The following is a 16,087-nucleotide window of genomic DNA, read 5'->3' as shown; positions in this document are numbered from 1 at the left end:
AATTGTCATGAAGCCAATTTAATATAACTGCTTCCTTTATGCCGAAAGGATTCACCAGGGACCTCTCTGTTTCCATACAGGAAATAAAGCCTGTTGTGTCTGAACAAAAACTAAGAAATATTTTTCTTTCTATAATGTAGAATACTGTAAAAAAAAAAAACAAAAAAACCAACCAAACAAAAAACCTATAGAACAGGAAATGTGGCTAATCATACAAATTCTATATTTAGCCCTAGAAAAAATATTAAGTAAAACCAAGTCAGGAGACAATTTGCAGGCAGTGATAAATACTTTCACATAGAAAGGAAATCTGGAGCACAGAGACATACATACTTAATAGTTTATTAATGTTTGTTTTATAAGAGGAACCTCAGTTTCCTCACTGGGTTACTGACACATTTCTTCACTCTTGACCACCAATAATTCTCAGGATTTTCAAAAGCTTCTTTATAAAAAATGTTTTTTTGTTCCCCATTTACAATAAACACTGTTGCTAGCAAAATTCTAAAGAAGTAAGTTGTCGTAGGTCAAACAATTCGCCCGAGGTACACAGATTTGGGATACTTCTCCTTAAGAGTCGGCCACTGAACAATGAAGTAATCGGAGAGGTGAAACAGAATCTTTCCGGACAGGGATAAATGTTCCACTCGGCAGATGCTCTCAACGTAGACAATGATCACTTTCTTTATTCCCAGTATCCCAAGGAGAAGGGCAGATATACAGATAGGAACACATGTTCCTGGTCCGTTACACAACACCTTGGGAAAAAAAAAAGTTGAAGGTCAAATAACAACACAGGATACTACTCGAAGTGAGGCATTTAAGTTAAAAACATTCTAATCTTAAGAGTTTTTTTTTTTTTTTTTAAATTCCAAGTCTTGAGTGATTGCCTGTTAAGATTCAGTCTGCAGCAAACTCATGTGCTTGGGACCCAAGTGGGGCTGTGCTGTTGGCTCCCCAGCTTATCAACTGTGTGACGTGGGGAAAATTACTTTACTTCTCTGCACCTGGGAGGCCTGCCTTGTGCTAAGGGACGTGTGTACACAGTGCCAGTGTTGGGCCAGCACCCACGGGATGGGTGTGTGTTGCTCTTCTGACTGCTCTGTGGATCTTGAATGTTAAATATATGGAAACCAGCTGTGATTCACTGTTTTCTAATGTGCTGACTTGTGTTGATTTTTTTTAAAGCAATCTTTATAATAGTTGGAGGACTGACATGAAAGATACAGGAGAAAATGTCTTTAAATGACTAAATTATGTAGAACATTTTTGTTGGAGGTAGAATCACTGAAGTTCAGTAAAAAAAACAAAAACAAAAACAAAAAAAACCACCCCAAAAAACGGGGGATATTTGAGAGAAGGCTACCAAATGAATGAGATTTTCCCTCAAGAGAATTCAATCCACACTTGTAATCCAGAGACTTTTAATGCTTTGAATTCTGCTAATCTTTTTTTTTTTTAATAGAAAGCCACTGGTTAAAAACAAATTTGTTTTTTTTTGGTTAAAAACAATTTAGTTGCTGAATTTAACAAGAGAAATTAAAATTTAACTCATAGAGTAACTGCAAAGAATTTTTATAAGTTTTTTAAGAAAATGAGAGGAAACCTATCACACAGAACTGTTGGTAAGATCATTGTTTGTTGCTTAGATGCTAAGCTGTGTCCAGCTCTTTGTGACTCCATGGACTGTAGCCCACCAGGCTCCTCTATCCATAGGATTTTCCAGGCAAGAGTACTGCAGTGGGTTGCCATTGCCTTCGCCAGGGGATCTTCCCGACCCAGGGGATCAAACCTTCTATGTTTCCTGCATTGGCAGGCAGATTCTTTACCACTGAGCCACCAAGATCATTTATTATTATTTTTAAAACATTTTGCACATCTTAATCATATGTTCATGTTGACTGAATTAGTAAAACCTAATTAAACATTTTTTACTCCAAAAATCATAAAACAGATCTGTGGTTGTCAACACACACTTACTAGGCATAGCCTACGATGTCACATGATCACTTCGGCACAAGGTCCACAAAACTTATTAGACATTTGCAACCCCATGGACTGTAGTCTGCTAGCCTCCTCTGTTCTTGGGATTTTTCAGGCAAGAATACTGGAGGGGGTTGCCATTTCTTCCTTCAGGGGATCTTCCTGACCCAGGGATCAGCAGGTGGATTCTTTACCACTGAGCCACCTGGGAAGCCTCAGAGAATTTTAGAGCTGAAATAACCATCTGAGCATTGCAGGGACCCTCTCTGACAGACATGTGTCACAGCTGTGACACCAGAAGAATATAAGGGTTTGGTAGAGGGCATGTGACCTAAGCCCCACATTTCCCCAAGGTAGGACCACCTAGAACACCATTCACAAGAGCTCTGGGGTCAGATAGAGTAACCTGTTTCCTGGTGGGAACCAATCCTTTTTAGTCTTCCTTAGCTCTTACCTACAAGTTAAACAAACCCCTGCCTGTCTCCTATGAAGAAGTTTTGTTCAGACTTTCTCCTGAAGTCCCAGCTACTAAGCTGCCCTCCAGGCCAGTGCTCTTCAACCCTCAATGAGTTGCCCCATAACCTTTCTTCATAGACCCTCAGTGGAGCATGAATGAAAGAAAATGGGACAGTGAGTTCCATATATATGCATTAATATATGATATTTGTTATTCTCTAACATACTTCACTCTGTATAATAGGCTCTAGGTTCATTCACATCATTACAACTTACTCAAATTCATTCCTTTTCATGGCTGAGTGATATTTCATTGTATATACATCCCACAACTGCTTTATCCATTCATCTGTCAATGGACATCTAGGTTGCTTCCATGTCTTAGCTATTGTGAATAGTGCTGCAATAAACACTGGGGTACATGTGTCTTTTTAAGTTATGGTTTTCTCAGGGAATATGCTCAGTAGTGGGATTGTTGGGTCATACAATATTTTTATGCCTAGTTTTTTAAGGAGTCTCCATACTGTTCATCATAGTAGTTGCATCAATTTACATTCCTACCATGCATCAATTTACTTTCCTACCAACAGGGCAAGAGGGTTCCCTTTTCCCCACAACTTCTCCACCATTTATTGTTCATAGATTTTTTTTATTGATGGCCATTCTGACTAGTGTGAGGTCATACCTCATTGTAGTTTTGATTTGCATTTCTCTAATAATGAGCAGTGTTGAACATTTTTTTCATGTGTTGATTAGCCATCTGTATGTCTTCTTTGGAGAAATGTCTGTTGAGGTCTTCTGCCCACTTTTTGATTGGGTTGTTTATTTTTCTGGTAACAATGGTAATCTTAATTACCACCTCGGCTCTCACTACCACTATTTATTAACAACCCACTGTGGTCAGGTACTGTACTAAACATCTCACATGTATTCTTTTCTCTATATCTCAAATGTATTTTTAAAAATTTTTAACTGGAGGACAATGTTGTGTTGGTCTCTGCCATACAACAATGTGAAGCAGCCATAAGTATGCATATGTCCCCTCTCTCCTGTATTCTTTAAGTTAATCCTCACAGCAATCATTTGAGGCAAATTTTTGGTTCCCTTTTCACAGAATATGAAAACTGAGATGCAGAGACTGGACCAGTTGCCTGATCATGCATTGGAGAGGTGGAGTTCCACTGTTTCCAGTCTCCTTTCCTCTATGTGACTCCTAACTGTATGTGGGAAATAGAAAGACTGGACTAGATGACCTTTCCCGTTAGTTCCAGGATTCTAGAATTCTCTGAGTCTCATTTGTTTCTGGGTTTGTCTGAAGCCTGAGTTACAAGATTGTTCTGAATCTTTTCAGGGTTTAGAATTCTAAAAATCCTATTAATGCAAGGTTTCTCAATAGCGGCACTATTGACATTTTGGACTGGATTATTTTTGCTTGCGGGGGCCAGTCCTGTGCACTGTAGGATGTTGAGCAGCATCCCTGGCCTCTACCCACAAGATTCCAGTAGCCAAGACGATCAAGAATGTCTCTGGGCACTGCCAACTCTCCAGTTGAGAGCCACTATGTTAATGTATTCCCTAATCCTTGGATTATTTGTGCTGCTTTTTCTCATTTTGTTCTCCCATAGCACAGAACAAAATAAAACCTGCAGCTAAAAAAAATAATAAAAAGGGTTGCATGTTGGATCTTGAATGTCACAAAAGTATTTTCATGTTTTTTGCCTTAAAAAAAAAAAAAAAAAAGAGTACAGGGCCCCTGACTCAGTAGTGAAGAATTCGCCTGCCAATGCAGAAGACATGGAATTGATCCCTGATCTGAGAAGATTCCACATGCCACAGAGCAACTAAGCTTGCATGCCACAACTATTGAGTCTGTGCTCTAGAGCCTGAGAGCCCCAACTATTGAGCCCACCTGCTGCAAATACTGAAGCCTGCGTGCCTAGAGCCCATGCTCCCCAACAAGAGAAGCCACCGCAACGTGAAGCCTGTGCACCGCAGCTAGAGAGAAGCCCCCACTCACTGCAACTAGAGAAGAGCCTGCATAGCAAAGACCCAGCACAGCCAAAAATTAATAAATTTTAAGAAGTACATATCTACACGTGTCCATTCAGTATCTGGTTGGCTGACTATATACAAGCTGTGAATATACTGATAGAGATGTCTGGGGATAGAAGGGGAAATGACTGGGCATTGGTGGGAGACGCTTTACTAACCTGCCATAGACCAGAAGCAGAGATTGTTAAGGTAAAAGTGGAAATTAAAGGTATTTTGTTTGTTTGCCTCTGTTGTATCTTTATTTTGAGGTACCTTACTGCAAAAGTCCTAGGAACAATAAAATCACAAAACCCTAAAAACTAAAAAAAAAAAAAAAAAAAAAAAAAACCTTAAAACTTAAGTGAAGGAAAGCTTTTAATTACATACAGGTTTTAAATCTGAGTTTTACAGAAGCCTTATTATTGCTGTTGTTTAGTTGTGAAGTCGTGTCTGACTCTTTTGGGACCTCATAGACTGTAGCCTGCCAGGCTCCTCTGCGAGTTTATGGGATTTTCTAGGCAAGAATACGGGAGTAGGTTGCCATTTTCTTCTCTAGGGCATCTTCTGGACCCAGGGATCGAACCTGTGTCTCCTGCATTGCAGGTGGATTCTTCACCACTGAGCTACCAGGGAAGACCTTACAGAAGCCTGGGTAAATATTGAAAAATTGTGGATTAAGGAGTTTCTGTCATTCAATGAGGCATATCAGAAAGACTTATTTCAAGCACTAAACAAAACAGAATTTACTGAAGACAGCCTGGGGAAAGAAGATTTTAAACAATATAATGGTTGAAATTGTCTTTTTAATTTATAAAAAACACAGAAATTCCTTTCTTATTTTTCTCTTTCCTAAAATACAAATTCTCAGTAAACATGGGTGCAGTGTTATCACTATATTTCTACCTCACTATTTTGTAAGCTGCTTATGAGCACGGTCAACTTCTAGTATAATCTATGCCGTGCCATGTGACGAAACAGGCACTCATTGAATTCTGCTGAAGGAAGGAGGAAAAGGATGCACTGAGGGACAAGGAAGCTGGAAATCATTTGCCTGTCATATACAAAGTCAAAGGCTCCTGTTGCCAGACTCGACCTTGTTTGTAGCTCTATCACACACATTCATCATGAGCATAAAGGCTGTGACTGACAGCTTAAAAATTCTTTTTTTTTTTTTTTAACCATCTCACATCCATTGCCTTTTCCTCAGGGGAACCACTGTACCCCTTGCTCTCAACTTAAGTGCTTGAACAGAGTTGAGTTCACACTCAACTACAAGGAGAGGACATATGACTTTAGTCTGACCAGTGAGGGCCCTAAATTTCCCTGGCAAAAATCATTTGTTCAGGAAGCAGCATCTAATCCAGTGAGTAACCACAAGACATAGTAGGACATGTGCTGGGGCTGCTAAGAGAGCAGTACCTTCTCTGCTGTACTGGCGCCTAGGAGAAGGTGGGCCTGGCACTGTTAGTATCTCTCTTGCCACCATGTGGAGAGCTGAGAATGAAGCCATCACACAGCATAATGGAGCAGAGCTGAGAGATGAAGACAGGCCAGGTCCCAAAGGTAGCATTTCAGATCCATGAAGCCAGCTGTGCCTGAAGGAAACCAGATCTAGTCCTAGGTTTGTCAGGCATGTGAGGGAATACATTCCATTTTTGCTTAAGCCAGTTTGAATCAGGACTTCTGTCACTAGCAATAAAAAGCATCCCAAATGACACAGCCCTTTATTCTGTCTAACTTATTGCCTAGCCTCTGATTGTTTACGGCACCAACCGGTAGGTGCTCATATGGGCCTGCTGGATGAATTAACATATCAATCAATAAATGTCTCTGAAAGCAGGAAACCCAAGACATATATATACTAAGGATAATGTAAGTTATGGGTCCAGAAAACAGAAAGAGGTTAGGGCTAATATAAACATGAAGTCATGAGGGTAGATGAGCCAGATCAAGGATTAAGAGCAGTTACAAAAGGACTGTTGTTCCATAGATTTGGGTCACCATGGGTCAAGTTCTGTTGGTTGAGATATGACACTGGTACATGCATGACAACATATATTTAACTAGGGTAGTCTAAACTACTGCTAGCCTAGTACAAACCCCATACACAGAATATGGGCCAAGACCTCCGGGGTCCTAGGTTGGTTTGAAGGTCAGTGAGAGTGATCTAAGCATATGAAAGTGAGCTTGAAAGCCAGATGGAGTGAAAGTTAAAGTGTTAATTGCTCAGCTGTGTCTGACTCTTTGTGACCCCATGGACTGTAGCCCACCAGGCTCCCCTGCCCGTGGGGTTTTCCAGGCAAGAATACTGGAGTGGGCAGTCATTCCCTTCTTCAGGGGATCTTACTGATCCAGGGTTGGAACCTGGGTCTCTTTCATTGGCAGGTGGATTCTTTATCATCTGAGTCACCTGAAAGCAAGATGTGTGTGAAAGTTACTCAGTCGTGTTCGACTCTTTGTGACCCAATGGACTGCAGCTGGTTAGGCTTCTCTGTCCATAGGATTTTCCAGGCAAGAACACTGGAGTGGGCTGCCATTTCTTTCTCCAGAGGATCTTCCTGACCAAGGGATCGAACCTGGGTCTTTCGCATTGCAAGCAGACTCTTCACCATCTGAGCCACTAGAGATGCCCCACAGAGAGCCCAATTATGGCTGTAATCCGAAAAGACTGGACAGAAAAGCAGATTCCAACTCTGAGGCCATGGCCTGAAAACTACCTTCTTGCACAGCTTCTTGCTGGTAGAGGTGGAAGCTGGAGAGAGCTAATGAACTGCAGGAACACAGCTGCAGGCAAGGTTTCACTGAGCTTCCAGGGCCATGGATAAAGCTGGGGAGAACTCAAACCTATTGTCAAAGCCAAGCTGGCTCAGGCAGGTAGTCTCTGGAGGTCACAGGTCCTGTCGAAACCAACATTTCCATGTATAGGATATTGGTTCCACCATGCTGGAACCAATACAGTGGCAAATGAGATAAATGAGCAGATGAGGAAGGGAGTAAACACTGAGTCCTGGGACTAGTCGGGAGACACGGGAAGAGCTCAGATGTGAGACTTTCTATGAAGCCTTACAGGTAGGGCGCTTAAGAATGAACCCTTCTTAGTTTAGAAAACAAGAAAACCACAGGTGACCTGGCTAAACCAATAAAGACAGGATCTTCAGATTTGGCTAAAAGAAGAGTAGTGGAAACCCTAGAGATGGTTATATCAGTGAATCACTGAGCTAAAATGCAGGGAGGGGGAAAATGAGCAGGAGAGAGGGGGAGCTCACATGCAAAGTGGGGCTGGGGAATGGCTTACAGAATGGAATGAAGGCGCTGTACATGAACATAAAGATTGGGAGAAAAGAGTAAGAATTTAAACTATTTAGTTTAAGATTGGACTGGGAAAAATTGTACTGAGAACATGACAAATGTTAAAAATGGTGGCACAGGAAGGCTACCATCACCAGATTTTCTTTTCAATATTTATAACTTCCCAGCTCAATGTGAAAAGTGCAGAAAAGCATAAAGAAAAAAATAATCCTTCTAATCTCATCAATCTGTCAACATTTTGGTGTATTATATATACATTTATATATCACTATAAAATATGTTCATGTATGCACATATATAATTCTGAGAGCTTACATATACATATTATGAAGTTCTTGTCAGTTATATTTTTGTGTGTTGTAAAAAGTTTTTAAAATTCATGATTTTTAATTACTGCATATATTTAATCCTATGAATATATCATAATTTATCCAACTATTCCTTTATTGTTGAAAACTCAGGCTGACTCCTATTTTTCCTTTTTGTTATTCTAAATCATGTTACGAACATTTCGTATATAAATCTGTGACCCCTAAGGCTTTCATTTTGCATTAAACTAAGTTCCAGAGTTCTTGCTGAGTGAGAGGTTAGAAGAAACAGCTTCAAGGACTTAAGGAAGTTGTAGAAAGTTTAATAAAACAACTGTCCTGAATTGGGGATGGGCCATGTGGCCTTTTGTTTCGCTTTTTTGTTCTTGTCTGGAAACAGAGTTATTTCCCACTGTAAGAGGTGGGGCAGCAGGCCGAGCCCAGCTCTCACAGCACCAGGAGATGCCCCTGTCTGCGTCCCCTCTGCAGCCAGTGGATGGGCTGTGACTTGGCTGATGTTTCTGCCTAGGTCTGACCAGGAGCTAGTGGTGAGGAGAGGCAAGGCCAGAGGAGTCTCTGTTCTGGCAGAGGAATCATTGGCGGAATCTGGCACCCAGTACCGGGGGGCCGGCTACACTGCTCACGGTCCAGCAGGGTGGCAGCACCGCCCCCCCCAAACCAGCCCTGAGGCCACGGTTCTCATGGTTCCAGCTGCTCGGCTCTCCAGCTTGTCCCGCCACGTTTACTAATCCTCCTTCATTAGCTTTCCCAGTAACTCTCAGAGCTCTCAACAGTCTTTCACTGAATTCTTTTTCTGTTTCAGTCGGCCAGAGTGGATTTTTATGGTTCGTTAACAAAGAACCTGATCGGTCTGGAAAAAAGACAAAGGCTTTGAGAGCAGCGAACTCAGAGTGAGACAAGGCACAGTTCATGTCAGAACAGTTGCAGGATATCCTCGGGCAGGGCTCCGAGCGCTGGCCCGTGCGCACAGGAAGAAGCAGTGAGACACGGATGAGGGTGCAGTAGAAAAGGCCGGGGTGAGTGCTCTGGCCTAGGGAAAGGACACTCACAGGTCCTCATTTCAGGAGCGGAGGAGGGCAGGAGCAGTGGGATAAAAGCCTCAGAAAACTAGAGAGAGAAGCATCTGAGAGTAATCAAGAGGGTAAGGGAGAAAATGCAGTCAGAGGGCAGGTGGTCTATAACACGCAGTGGAGATCGTCAGAGGACAGGGAGGCTGGGGGTGGGCGTTCAGCCTAAGCGAAGGCAGTGCTGAGTGTTGGTGCTCACTGGAGGTGGACAGCAGGGAGGAACAGGACGCAGAGCAGATGGGATGACGTGTCCACTTGGCTCACACTGTGGTACACTGCATTTCTTCTTTTTTATGTATATTTAATCATTTGAGTAGTAACAGTCCAATAGGAACATCTAAACATCAAGACCCACATGAAATAACCAAAGAAAGCCACATGAGAAAACCAAAAAGAATCACTATTTATGAACTTCAAGGTCTCTTACAATTCTATTGCTAACACACAGCATTTTCAGAGTTGTCATCGTGTACATGGCATTTTGAGGTCTACTTTTCCGATTATATCACTACTTCCATTCCATGTTTTTACACGGGCATCAGCTGCTTCACTGCTTGAACATGTCACAGTCCACCCAGGCCCTGCCCTACTCCTCTTTACCCCAGCATAGCTTTCATCTTCTTTTAAATTATTTCAAAAAAGGTTAAGTTATAAATTGTTTTTATCTAGGCTAATGGCTTATGGTGTAAACACAATGAATTTGTTAGTTCCTCAAATATCAGTTACTCCATTTTGTTTGATAGCAACTAAAAAAAACTGTTCCCAATGTAAATTAGGTTCCTGGACCCAATTCCAACGAGTGTATGTGTGTGTGTGTGTGTATGTGTAGGCTTCCCCACAACAAACAATGCTATGGACACCTACGGGTTGTCCTACTGTTTAACTTAATTCTAACAGTATCTACTCTGATATAGAATCACATCCCACAGGTTAATGGCTCAGTCCCCAAAACCACCCTCCCCTTCAAATGCCTGTCACAAACTCAGATTGTTACTCACATTACTGACCAACTGGCTATAAATCAGAGGTTCCCATGACCCACTCCTTGAGGTCGAGTCACATGCTAGAATGGCTCACAGAACTCAGAAAAACCAGTTTACTCACTAGTTTATTGATTATGAAGGATATTAAAGGACACAAACCAATAGCCAGAAAAAGAGACATACAGGGTAAGGTATGGGGCAAAGGTGTGGAATTTTCCTGCCATTCTCCTTAAGTCTGCACATGTTCACCAACCTGGAAACTCTCCCAACTCTGATCTCTTGAGTTTTTACGGTGGCTTCATTACATAGTCACAATTGATTAAACTACTGGCCATTGGTGACTGATCCATCCTCCATCCTCTCTCCCCTGCCAGAGGTAGAGGCCAGGGGTAGGGTGGGAGTGGGATTGAAGTTCTGACCCCTTAATCACACAGCTGGCTCCACTGGCAAGCAGCCCCCATTCTTGAGTGCTTTCCAAAAGTCATCTTACTAACTTAACAAAGCACCTTTATCACTCTCATCACTTAGGAAATTCCAACAGTTTTAGGAGCTGTGGTCAGGAACAGTGGACGAAGACCAAATATGTACCAAAAATATTTTGGTGATCTGAAAGACCAAATATATATATTTTTAAATCACATAATCATGTAATGTAAACTTTGGTCCTGCAGAATTTTGCCCAATTGATAAGTTCCTAATACTGACACCCCAATGTTGATTACACTGGGCTGGAGGAAGCACAAGCTGGAATCAAGATTGCCAGGAGAAATATCAATAACCTCAGATATGCAGATGACACCACCCTTACGGCAGAAAGTGAAGAAGCACTAAAGAGCCTCTTGATGAAAGTGAAAGAGGAGAGTGAAAAAGTTGGCTTAAAGCTCAACATTCAGAAAACTAAGATCATGGCATCTGGTCCCATCACTTCATGTCAAATAGATGGGGAAACAGTGGAAACAATGGCTGACTTTATTTTTCTGGGCTCCAAAATCACTGCAGATGGCAACTGCAGCCAAGAAATAAAAAGACACTCCTTGGAAGGAAAGTTACGACCAACCTAGACAGCATATTAAAAAGCAGAGACATCACTTTGCCAACAAAGGTCCATCTAGTTAAGGCTATGGTTTTTCCAGTGGTCATGTATGGATGTGACAGTTGGACTATAAAGAAAGCTGAGCACAGAAGAATTGATGCTTTTGAACTGTGGTGTTGGAGAAGACTCTTGAGAGTCCCTTGGACTGCAAGGAGATCCAACCAGTCCATCCTAAAGGAGGTCAGTCCTGGGTGTTCATTGGAAGGACTGATGTTGAAGGTGAAACTCCAGTACTTTGGCCACCTGATGTGAAGAGCTGACTCATTTGAAAAGATCCTGATGCTGGGAAAGATTGAGGGAAGGAGGAGAAGGGGATGACAGAGGATGAGATGGTTGGATGGCATCACTGACTCGATGGACATGGGTTGGGTAGACTCCGGGGGTTGGTGATAGACAGGGAGGTCTGGCATGCTGCGGTTCACGGGGTCTCAAAGAGTCGGACATGACTGAGCGACTGAACTGAACTGAACTGAATGCTGATTACTCCCAGTCAACCAGAGTATTCTTGCTTATGCTGCATTCACATAATCCAGCAAGAAGCTGAACAACATGGTGCCTATGGACCAGGGCTTTGCAATCACACAGGTGTGAGTTGTTCGCTTAGCAGCAATGTGAATAGGGACAGACTGCTTGTTCATTCTATATCTCAGTTTCCTCACTCACGGATTCATTTGTTCAAGAAATAGCTATTGAGTAAGAATAATATGCCAGGTACTGTTCCGGGTATTAGGGATATTGTTGTTTATGAGTAAACAGAAGCCCCTTCTCTCACAAAGTTTACATTCCAGGGGGAAGACAGAAAACACTAGGTACACATTTATATAATATAAAGCAGAAGAAGGGAACAGAGACACATGGAGGTCAAAGAAGATCTGGGAGGATGTGACTTGTGAGCTAGTAACTCATAAAGTGGTACAGTATTTTAGGTAAACCAACTAGAGCAAGATGGAGGAGAGAGAATGTAGATTTTGTGGACTGACCATAAATCGGGGCCAATAAAAAGAGTTTGAGAGGTTGGGGAGGGTTGTGGGCTTGAGACTGATTATAATTTAACAGAGCTGACAAGTCTAGGTGACTATCTCAGGGGCTTCCACCTCTTGTGAATAAAGTAAACTGAGACATATATACAGGGCACGATGAGACTGTCCTGAGGGTCCATCAGGGAGACAGTAAATGCTAATATATTCTCCTTTTTGGGAGTTAGAGATGGTAAGGTAGAGAATGTTGGGGTGGGAAATGGTAATCCAAACAGAAACAAATATAAACACAGGGAAAACAGTATCTATTTTTTAGTATTGCTGTAGAGATCAAATAAGATAACACCTGTAAGGCACTTAACATAGTGCTTGTCCCATGGGAAATAGTCAAGAAATGGTAGCTAATCCCATATACAGAGGAGCCTGGCAGGGAACCCAAGGGTTCACACAAGAATCGGACATGACTTAGCAACTAAACAACAACAAAAACTATTATTATAGTCCATCCAAAAGTAAAGTAAAATGCTTGTGGCATTTTTCAAACTCTTAAGTGTACTGTGTGGCTTGTCCCTCACTCTGTCACAGGCATGGCACTGACCTGGCATGATCTATCCTACCCTTCAGAGAGTACCTTATGAGAGTAACCCAACCATCCATTTTAGTCTCTTTATCTGCAAGTCACTTTTTATTTTTCTCTGCCTGATCCACTCCAGTTCATTTCAGTCTCTCAGTTGTGTCCGACTCTCTGCGACCCCATGAACCGCAGCACGCCAGGCCTCCCAGTCCATCACCAACTCCTGGAGTCCACCCAAACCCATGTCCATCGAGTCGGTGATGCCATCCAACCATCTCATCCTCTGTCATCCCCTTCTCCTTCCCTCAATCTTTCCCAGCATCAGGGTCTTTTCAAATGAGTCAGCTCTTCACATCAGGTGGCCAAAGTACTGGAATTTCACCTTCAATATCAGTCCTTCCAATGAACACCCAGGACTGATCTCCTTTAGGATGGACTGGTTGGATCTCCTTGCAGTCCAAGGGACTCTCAAGAGTCTTCTCCAACACCACAGTTCAAAAGCATCAATTCTGTGCTCAGCTTTCTTTACAGTCCAACTGTCACATCCATACATGACCACTGGAAAAACCATAGCCTTAACTAGATGGACCTTTGTTGGCAAAGTGATGTCTCTGCTTTTTAATATGCTGTCTAGGTTGGTCGTAACTTTCCTTCCAAGGAGTAAGCGACTTTTAATTTCATGGCTGCAATCACCAAGTGATACATATTAAAAAATGACAGAAGGAGCCTGATTGCCAGGAGTAGTATTTTCTCTTTTTCCACAGATGGTGAAAGACTGAAGGATTCTTGAGCTCCCCTGCTCAGGATCTGAGGAGCTGCTATAGTGTACTTCTTGGCCTGTGGCCAAATGGCCACCATTCCATGGTAAACAAGCCTGATGACCCAATGCGTAAGCCTGATGTTCATTTCAAAATGAAGTTTGGCTATTTTGTTTTATTATTATCTTTTGGCCAAGTTGCACAGCATATGGGATCCTAATTCCCTGACCAGGGCTTGAACCCACACCCCCTGCATTAGTAGCACATTGTCCCAATCTCTCGGCCTCCAGGGAAGTCCCCAGGTTAAGCTATTTCGTCCTTGTGTGGGAAACCAGACTTCCCAACATTCTGCATCCATCCTGATTTATTGGGTTTGGGTTGAGATGCAGAGGTGGAAGTTAAGCATGTGAGAAATGCATAAACAGGAGATACCAGTGTCCCCTCACAACTCCAGGGTGTTCACCAGCAGTTTCAGTGCATGTTGGTAAGACCTTACTGACCCAAGGCTCCACATTATTTGGCCACTCCATAAACGTTTATGGCTCCTCTGACTGTAAGTACAGAGCAGGCAAAAGAGCTCAAGGGGGACTTCCCTGGTGGTCTAGAGGCTAAGACTCTTAAGCTTTCAATGCAAAAGGCACAAGTTCCATCCCTGATCGGGGGAACTAAGATCCCGCATACCATGCAGCATGGCCAAATAAGAGTCTAGAGGTTTTCAGTGCCCACACTGGAAAGGCATTTGATTGCCATGCCCTGATGTATTTATAAAAATAAATACAAAGGGGCTTCCCTGGTGGTCCAGTGGTTAAGAATCCGCTTGCCAATGCAGGGGACACAGGTTCAATCCCTGGTCTGGGAAGGTCCCCCATGCCTTGATTGTGGCATGTGGCAACTAAGCCACAACTACTGAGCCCACCCGCTACGACGACTAAAGCCCAGGCACTTAAGAGTGCAGGCTCCACAACAAGAGTAGCCCCTGCTCCACTACGAGAGAAAGCCTGCATGCTGCAACAAAGACCCGGCACAGACAAAAATAAACAATGCTTTAAAATAAATAAATACATAGATAAGATCAGTACTTTTTTTTTTTTTTTAAATCTGAATGGTTAAGCTGTGCCTTCTTTGCATCATCGTTAAAGATCACTGTCAGGCTAGCCAAACATTGTTTTCCGAAGCTTCCTGGCTGATTCTACTTTCAGTTGAGGAAACTGAATCTTTTAGTTTTCCTGTTCTCTGGGCCAAATGGTCAAGGTGATGATTTCCTGACTTCTGGGTCTTTTTTTGTTTTCATTGTATTTTCATCACTCTGAAATGTTTACATGGAGGCCCTTAAGTCCTAGTAATCCAGTAGTTTTTCCTCTTGTTTTTCTCACATCATATACTCAGAAGCGCTGATTGCTAGTGCTGGGTGCAATCTCGGGAGTCACTTAGGTTCAGTCCTTGCCCTTTAGCTTGAGAAGGGAAGGGAAAGATCTCCGTATTCACAGGGCTGCTACTACTTGCCAGGTGCAGAGCCTAAGTGTGGCACTCTGCATAATTATCCCACTTTAACCTTGCAACAGACCTCTGACGTGGGTTCTTTATCCTCATGTTTTAGACAAGGAGACTGAAACGCAGAGCAATTAAGTGACCTATGAAAGATCACACAGCTGAGACTCAAACTAACTTTAGAAGACAAGCCTGGGACTCTCTTGTCCCCCATCCTGGTCCTGCACCTGTCCATCAGGTCCAGCATCAGTTGGAAGCGGGCTGAAGGCAAGGCAGACACCAAGGCACAAACAACACAGGGAGTTGGATTAAGGCAAAATTCTGGCAATAGATGTTCATATTTTATAGCTTTAATAGAGAAATTAGTGGCAGACTATAACATACCATTGGACTATGATGGATTACAAAAGCTTTTCAGCAGATAAAATTGGGGGTGGTGGTGGAAATGGTTAACATTTTCAAAAGAAAAGGGAGTATCCTTTTTAAACAGGAAGGACTGGCTTGAATTCAAAGCAATTATATAACTCCTGACTTCTGTCAAGGCCCTCTCTCAGGCAGATAAGTGATATTTTATTCATGATCCTTCCTAATTTCTTTTACATGAAGCTATGTATAAAATTTCTGTCTTGCTGAACCAAAAACTACTCAGCAGTTTTCCTTGGATAATTTCCTTTATGTACATATTGTGTGTACAGTAATAAGAAGAGGCTTACAAAATTTTTTACAGAGGATTATCTAATTCCTTAATTCTAAACTGAAAGGATACATAGAAACACTTGTTTGCGAGTTTCTGGTTGTGTGTATAAAAGAGAGATAGACATAATACTCAAAGACAGAAAATGCAACAGAGTCAAGAAGACAGAATTCAACAAAGTGAGATGCATTAGGAAGCTGTATCTTATTGTAGCTTAAAGAACATGGTATTCTAGAGCTGAGCTTGGATTCCACACCTAGAATCAGAGGTTCAGGGTTCTCCAGAGAATATGTGCTTCATTCCGTGCAGAGATTCAAAAGGCATTTCTCTTTCACTGTCTACCAC

The 16,087-nt window shown here is 42.3% G+C and overlaps 1 protein-coding gene across 1 annotated transcript in view; it reads right to left on the bottom strand.

Annotated features, from left to right (window-relative positions):
- Positions 1–326: 326 nt before the first annotated feature.
- ALG14 (ALG14 UDP-N-acetylglucosaminyltransferase subunit) overlaps positions 327–16,087 on the bottom strand; it is a 96,535-nt gene continuing 80,774 nt past the window's right edge. Inside the window, exon 4 of the mRNA XM_061121325.1 lies at positions 327–758. Within this exon, the coding sequence (XP_060977308.1) occupies positions 528–758 (231 nt within the window). The 3' untranslated portion in view covers positions 327–527. The remainder of the gene's footprint in view (positions 759–16,087) is intronic.

Source organism: Dama dama, chromosome 20 (assembly GCF_033118175.1).
Source record: "Dama dama isolate Ldn47 chromosome 20, ASM3311817v1, whole genome shotgun sequence".
In the NCBI taxonomy this organism is placed as follows: Eukaryota; Metazoa; Chordata; class Mammalia; order Artiodactyla; family Cervidae; genus Dama; species Dama dama.
The sequence above is the reverse complement of the archived record's forward strand: the minus strand, read 5'-3'. Positions and strand labels throughout refer to the sequence as shown.